The sequence below is a fragment of the Triticum urartu genome, chromosome 3 (assembly GCF_003073215.2).
Source record: "Triticum urartu cultivar G1812 chromosome 3, Tu2.1, whole genome shotgun sequence".
In the NCBI taxonomy this organism is placed as follows: domain Eukaryota; kingdom Viridiplantae; phylum Streptophyta; class Magnoliopsida; order Poales; family Poaceae; genus Triticum; species Triticum urartu.
This window is the reverse complement of record NC_053024.1, coordinates 487541310-487548754: the sequence shown is the minus strand read 5'-3', so window position 1 is coordinate 487548754 and position 7445 is coordinate 487541310. Positions and strand designations below refer to the sequence as shown.

At 50.8% G+C, this 7445-nt stretch overlaps 1 protein-coding gene across 1 annotated transcript; it reads right to left on the bottom strand.

The window, feature by feature from the left end:
- Positions 1 to 5537: 5537 nt before the first annotated feature.
- Positions 5538 to 7155, bottom strand: LOC125548536. The gene is made up of 2 exons (XM_048712116.1): positions 6242 to 7155; positions 5538 to 6064 (listed from the first exon to the last, which is right to left on the bottom strand). The coding sequence occupies exons 1-2, from the start codon at positions 6857 to 6859 to the stop codon at positions 5996 to 5998; spliced, it is 687 nt and encodes a 228-aa protein (XP_048568073.1). The 5' UTR covers positions 6860 to 7155; the 3' UTR covers positions 5538 to 5995.
- Between the last annotated feature and the right edge of the window lie 290 nt (positions 7156 to 7445).

Here is a 7445-nt window from a genome sequence, read left to right as displayed (position 1 = left end):
ACATATTTTGTCCTACCCTCCCGTGGAAGCGGGGTCCATAAGGAAACTAAGGGTTATTAAGGCCTCCTTTTAATAGAGATCCGGAACAAAGCATTAGCACTTAGTGAATACATGAACTCCTGAAGCTACGGTAATCACCGGAAAGAATCCCAATTATTGTCACCTTAGGTTATGCGGATCATAAATTGTAATAGGTGTCTACAACTTGCAAGATAATATCAAGAACACACACATATATTCATGAAAACATAATAGGTTCAGATCTGAAATCATGGCACTTGGTCCCTAGTGACAAGCGTTAAGCATAGGCAAAGTCATAGCAACATCAATCTCAGAACATAGTGGATACTAGGGATCAAGTCCTAACAAAACTAACTCGATTACATGATAAATCTCATCTAACCCATCATCGTCCAGCAAGCCTACGAAAGAATTACTCACTCCCGGCGGCGAGCTTCATGAAATTGGTGATGAAGGAAGGTTGATGATGACGAAGGCGATGGATTCCACCCTCCGGAGCCATGAACGACTCCAGATCTGTCCTCCCGATGAAGAACAGAAGGTGGCGGCGGCTCCATATCGTAAAACATGATGAATCCTTCTCTCTAATTTTCTCTCTCCGCGAATAGGTATATATGGAGTTGGAGTTAGGGTTGCCGGAGGTCCAGGAGACCCACATGCCTGGGAGGCGTGCCCCCGGAGCTTGTGGCTCCTGGGTGGCCCTCCTCTAGTATGTTTTTCCGCCAGTATTTTTATATATTCCATAAAAATTCTCCACAAATTTTCAGTTCAATCCGAGAACTTTGATTTCTGCACAAAAATAACACCATGGCAATTCTGCTGAAAACAATGTTAGTCCGGGTTAGTTGCATTCAAATCATGCAAATTAGAGTCCAAAACAAGGTCAAAAGAGTTTGGAAAAATAGATACGATGGAGACGTATCAAGATTCCGTTCTCCATGAATAACCATGGGTACTCTGTCTGCAGGTATTCCCTAATATCCTAGGTGGTCTCATTGGCGGAGTGATTGGCCCACAATACATGGCACCATTTTCCTCCGTCGAGGTGGGGGTCATCCTTTTCCACCAAGACTCTCATGGGTTCCTCTATTAAGTCAGATCGGGGCTCAGGGGTGCATTTCTGGTCTTCTTCTTTCCCTTACGTATCTTGGTCCTCCTCTTAACCGGACGGGAGGGCAGCGCAGATGGACACGACCTCTCACTGTCGGCATTGAAGCGATGCACCGGCTGAGAGAGCACTATCCGTTGCTCGCCCAGCTGAACACGCCTCGTCGCCACATTCAAACGGTCGCAAACTGCCCACCTTCCTCCATTAAAACCAACGTGTATGGCGAGAAATCTACTCTGGCCACACGTCCGTTCACGAGCTGTCCGTCATTAAACACAACATCGGTTGGTTCCGACTGTCACCCCACTATTTAATCGATGCTTGACACAGGGCAAAAATCGCACCACTCCGCTCCCATCTCCTCCTTGCACACCATTTTCTCCACAAGCTCCATGGCATCCAGCGAGCAGGAAACTCAGTTCTCTGGCATACAAGCTGGCTGGGTGGCTTGTCGAGCCCGTTGGATTCGAGCCATACAACTCTCTGCTCCGCCTCCATCATGGTCCAGGCAGTTGCAGGCCAGCCCATGGAGGCTAAAGCTCCAAGCCGACGCGTCACTCAGCAACTCACCTCTCCAAGCCAGCTCACCGAGGAGTGGCGTGTTTCTCTAGGACGGCACATGGTGGACCATGGTGGCACAGGCATCGTTCCTACTGTGGACGACGCCGTGTCGCACCGCTCCTCCCGTACTGCTGCTACTTGTGCCATCTGCCATCAACGTGTCTGTGACCGCGCCCTGCCGGTGGAGGTCGACGATGCGGCGTCCAACACGCCCGCGTCAGCCGAGGTCATCAAGGAGAAGTAGAACACGGGAGGCCACCGCCGCTTGGGTCCCATGAAGGCCACCGCTGAGGTGACGTCGGCATACACATCCGATGTCTTGCACAGTTCAGCACAGACCATCGTCGACCCCCTATCCCCTCCGGCTGAAGCACCCCCTTTGCCACTCCTATGAGTGCCACAGCGAGACATAGGGAATATACGGGGGAAGAATATACCTCTGGGGCTCACGGTAGTCCGGGGAACGGGATGCCGGACATATGGGGAAGATAATGAAATCTGCCGCGACCGACCATAGACTAGTGTAGTGTATCCGTGTCGTGCGAGTGAAGCTCCGCGTAGCCGGACGTGTGAAAGTGCAACTATCCCTAGGTGGTTTTGGTAATTCCTAACAACATATAGCTCATTGAGCTAATGCTACTTCAAGATTAATATCTCGGGAAAGCTCAATGATTGGCATGGCATGGATGAGAAAAGTGGACCCCTCAAAATGTTAAGGACAAAGGATTGGCTCAAGCTCAAAGCTCAAGACTCTACATTTTCTATTTTAGTGATCCAAGATCACATTGAGTCTATAGGAAAAGCCAATACTATCAAGGAGGGATGAGGTGCTGCTTAATGAGGTTCCTGCTCAAAATGCTTAGTGATATGCTCCAAAAACCCTCCACTACTTTCTCACATCCACATATGACCTAAACCAAAAGTCAAACTCGGCCCCACCGATTCTTTCTATCCGGCGCCACCGAGTTTCAAATGTCATAGCCACTGCCACAAACCCTAGAAAAATCGGTCTCGCCGATAGGGATCTTGGTCTCACCGAGATGGGATTGTAATCTCTCTGTTTCCCTTCGTAACATTTCGGACTCACCGAGATGAGCGATCAGTCCCACTGATATTGCAATGTAAACTCTCTGTTTTCCCTTCGTAACGTTTCGGTCTCACCGAAATGAGCGATCGATCCCACCGAGTTTACCTGACCAACTCTCTGGTTAGCTTATTACCAAAATCGGTCTCACCGAGTTTGTGTAATCGGTCTCACCGAGTTTGTGTAATCTGTCTCACCAAGATTACGTTATGTCCTAACCCTAATCATATCGGTCCTACCGAGTTGCATGTTGGTCCCACCGCAAACCCTAACGGTCACTAGCTTTGCTGAATCGGTCCGACCGAGTCTAATCATTCGGTCCCACCGAGTTTGGAAAGTTATGTGTAACGGTTAGATTTTGTGTGGAGGCTATATATACCCCTCCACCTCCTCTTCATTCGTGAAGAGAGCCATCAGAACAAACCTACACTTCCAACCTATGTTTTCTGAGAGAGAACCACCTACACTTGTGTTGAGACCAAGATATTCCATTCCTACCATATGAATCTTGATCTCTAGCCTTCCCCAAGTTGCTTTCCACTCAAATCTTCTTTCCACCAAATCCATATCCTGTGGGAGAGAATTGAGTGTTGGGGAGACTATCATTTGAAGCACAAGAGCAAGGAGTTCATCATCAACACACCATTTATTACTTCTTGGAGAGTGGTGTCTTCTAGATTGGCTAGATGTTACTTGGGAGCCTCCGACAAGATTGTGGAGTTGAACCAAGGAGTTTGTAAGGGCAAGGGGATCGCCTACTTCATGAAGATCTACCGCTAGTGAGGCACGTCCTTCATGGGCGATGGCCATGGTGGGATAGACAAGGTTGCTTCTTCGTGGACCCTTCGTGGGTGGAGCCCTCCGTGGACTCGCGCAACCTTACCCTTTATGGGTTGAAGTCTCCATCAACGTGGATGTACGATAGCACCACCTATCGGAACCACGACAAAACATCTGTCTCCAATTGCGTTTAAATCCTCCAAACCCTTCCCTTTACACTCTTGCAAGTTGCATGCTTTACTTTCCGCTGCTCATATACTCTTTGCATGCTTGCTTGAATTGTGTTAAGATTGCTTGAATTGTTCAAAGTTGCTAAAATCTGCCAAGAACTAAAATTGGGAAAATGCTAGATTTTTATTTGGTCAAGTAGTCTAATCACCCCCCCTCTCTAGACATACTTTCGATCCTACAACGTGCACATAGTTTTAGCTATTTTAGGTAAAATATGTCCAAAATGTAATGAATTTTGTCCGTTTTATATGGAATCCATTGTATTTGCATGAGTTTCATCCGGTTTGTTGAAAAAGTGTTTGAAATGTATGTGTATAGCGTTGGATGGTGGTCTCCCGCATCCGTGTCCGCGGACTGATCCCCCTATCTATGAACAGATGCGGGAGAAAAAATATGGGTTGCCGTTGGAGATGCTCTAACGTTATGGAGAAAATATCCGATCTCACAGAATTTTCTTCCTTCCTCCTCGTGTTAATTTTTTTCCCGTGTAGAGCCTTCGGGTGACTTACCGGTGGGCCTGCTTTAGAATCTTCTAATAAAATTCACGTTTGTATCCTCTTAATACTCCATTTTAAATTAATAAAATTCATCCTTTATCTAAAAAACCACAATAGATTAGCAGATGTTTTGGGAAGGAAGACCAATGTTGCTTTGAGTGTGGACAAGTGGCATCTTCTAAGATGGGTCTAACGTGACGGAGAAAAGACCCGATCGCATAGAATTTTCTTCCTTCCTCCCCGGGTTAATTTTTTTCCGTGTGGAGCCTTCAGGTGACTTACCGGTGGGCCTGCTTTCAGAATCTTCTGCTCATGAATGATAACGTACGCTGGACCCCGGTGGACAGTGTCACACCGGAGTGTGCATTGACGTCATCGCATTCAAATCATCATATGGTCATATTAACCATTTTTTAGGGTGGCATATTATCACCCATGATCACAGAAGATCTGGGATCGGCCCCGAAACAGCAAACAGTAAACTCGATTGAGCACCAGTATCCCATTTCTTCTCAACTAAAAGCAAGGACATTGTGACGCTGATCAATCACAATCACACATGGGCACGGGCTTCGACGGCGGTTGTACTCCACTAGTACTGCTACTGCTCCCTCAATATGCCGCGTTGTTTGAATCTGATGTGGGTCAGTGGGTGCTTGAAATTATAACTTTGAATGCTTGATCGTGTGACCCAGCACGTGCCATGCTCAACAAGTAGCAGTAGTACGTCCTCTCAGGCTCTGCTGGTAGACTTTCATTTCGACGTTTTCTCTCTCGATATAACACGAGCTTTGTGACAGTAATTTCTTTTTTTCTTCTGACACTCGACCTTTGTCGCAGTAAACAGAGTTCCAAACTGCCAATGGTACCTGACAAGCAAACCCCTACCCGCCTGCCACTGTTCTACTTCTGGGCTTCTGGCTTCCTCTTGCGCGAAAGCTGTTTGTACGAAAATTACTAATGGTAACAAGTTAGTTACTACATGACTGTTGGGAGGCACGAGTGAAAAATCTACTCTACTACAACCGGAGTGCTCCTTTTGGAGCTTCACACAATGATAATGTCACATAATGGCTGTCCCACGTTAACCCCAAACGAACAGGTGGCGGGGTCCAAGCACCCCAAAACCACCCAACCACCGCCCTCGCCGCTACGAGCACGACACAGACGCGCCCGACCCGAAGCCAAGCACGTACGGCTATATACCTATACCTACGGCCTTCAACGAACACGCAGATCAGACGGACAAAACCCATCGAGTAGGGAAAAAATAGATATATAGGCTAGCTGTGAGCAAAAGAACGGCTAAAAGCAAGCAACATACTGCGAAAAGGCACAGCTCGTGCTGCACTGTGGTTGATGACGACGACGAAACCATGCAACCCGGGCAGCGGAGAGAGATCGAGTACGATGGCAGATTACACGAAGCATGGCGATCTAGATGGATTAGGAGTAGTAGATTACAAGACACGACCACAGACCCTACAACTATACATGAGAGAGAGAATAAAGCAGCGCTGCTTAGATTTGAAAGCAGGAAATCAATGTTAAAAGACGCGACATCGCAAGTACAATACCTGTCAACTCAGCTAAACCTAGTTTACTACTCCATACATTTTGTTGTTGTTGCTGGTGACCCCAACCCAAAGCGTGGGCAGAAGAAGAGAATGGCAGAGCTCACCGGCCTGCCGGATATGGTAGCGGGTTGCCTGCTTACTGGTCATCGGGGACCCGGTAGGCGTCGGCGGTGATCTCGGTCAGCCATAGCCCCGGGAACAGCGACTGCACGAGACAATTGGTAGTAGTAGTGTTTCTGTTAGCTGGATCATCAGTACTGCTATTATTATACTAGTCTGAGACGAAAAGCGTATAGATAGAGGGCAATGGTAAAATAGGAGGTTTCTTGGCCTTAATTAGGTAATTAGAGGGGTGAGGGGTAGTATGGGGAATCGGCCTTACATCGAGCTGCCGCTGCACGACCCGCGCCCGCTTCCGGGGCCGCCGCCGCGGACGGGCGCCGGTGAGGGCGTAAACGTCCTCCTCGATCTCCTCCGCATCCAGCGCCACAGCGAACGGACCGCGCATGCCGTCGTGCCGCGCCATGGCCGCCGGGGTCGTCGACCACGGCGTCGCGGACGATGCGGCGCCCGTGCTGCCGCGGCCTGATGGACGACGCTTTCGCTCCCTCAGCGTCCACGGCATGCTGGCGGCCACAACCGCGGCGGCGTCCTGCGGTGGCGGAGGAAGCGGCGCTGCCGGAGGCTCGGGCTCCGGCGACCGCTGGGGCGTCGCCGGGGGCAGCCGAAGGCGGTCGGCGGCTTCATGGACGTGGCCCATGAGCTTAGCCCGGAGATCTTCCAGCCCGTCGTCGTAAGGTCCCTCGTCTACGGCGTCGGCACCACCGCGTCGGTGGGACGTCGAGGAGCGGCGCCGATCGCGGATGGCTCCGGCCCCCCCGGAGACCGACGACAGGGAAGGCACGCAGTGGCCACGAGGCGGTTGTGGTGGACCCCACGGCTTCAGGCGGTGCGGCTGCGTGGCCGGCGTCTTCGCCGTCGGATCCGCGGTGGCCGCCATGGTCGTGGCGCGCGGTCCGGCGCAGGGACGCGCGCAGGCACGGTCGGCTCTGAGGGGAGGTCCTGCCGGGCCGCCGGCGAGGCGGCGGAGGAGACAAGCAAGATACGGGAAGGGTGGTAGGCGAGGGGGAGATAGAGAAAGCGAGGGAGGTGGAGTCTGCGTCGCGCTTTGTTACGGGGGCAAACTACGGCTGCGACGGGTGGTGCGGTGCGTGCGAGCGGGGTAGCTCGGGCAATTCGCGAGGTAGGGGTAGGACGTAGGACACGCGCGCCGGGAGGTCGGGCCGCGTGGGTCGAACCTCGAACGAGTATCAGATCACACCTGACCCTATTTCGTCCACCAGACAGAACCAGCGGTGCCTCGCGAGGGATCACGACGGAGCCGTCCGCAAGTGGACGTCGCCGGTGGCGCAGGTAGAGGCGTGTTTGGTCTTGGGGATAAAAACTTGATGATGGGACATCATCAAATTCCTGGCCTCAAGAATTGTAGTATGCTCCCCCACGAGTAGAGTAAAATGTACAAAATCATCGTATTAGCGTCATAACTCTTGTAAAACCACCATTTTACAAACTGTGACGCTTCGCAT

Excerpts from the sequence above, each read along its gene's own strand:
- LOC125548536 (XM_048712116.1), bottom strand. The coding sequence starts at position 6,859 with ATGGCGGCCACCGCGGATCCGACGGCGAAGACGCCGGCCACGCAGCCG. Across the intron at positions 6,065-6,241 it reads TCGTGCAGCGGCAGCTCGAT|TCGCTGTTCCCGGGGCTATG; the intron begins GTAAGGCCGATT and ends TGTCTCGTGCAG.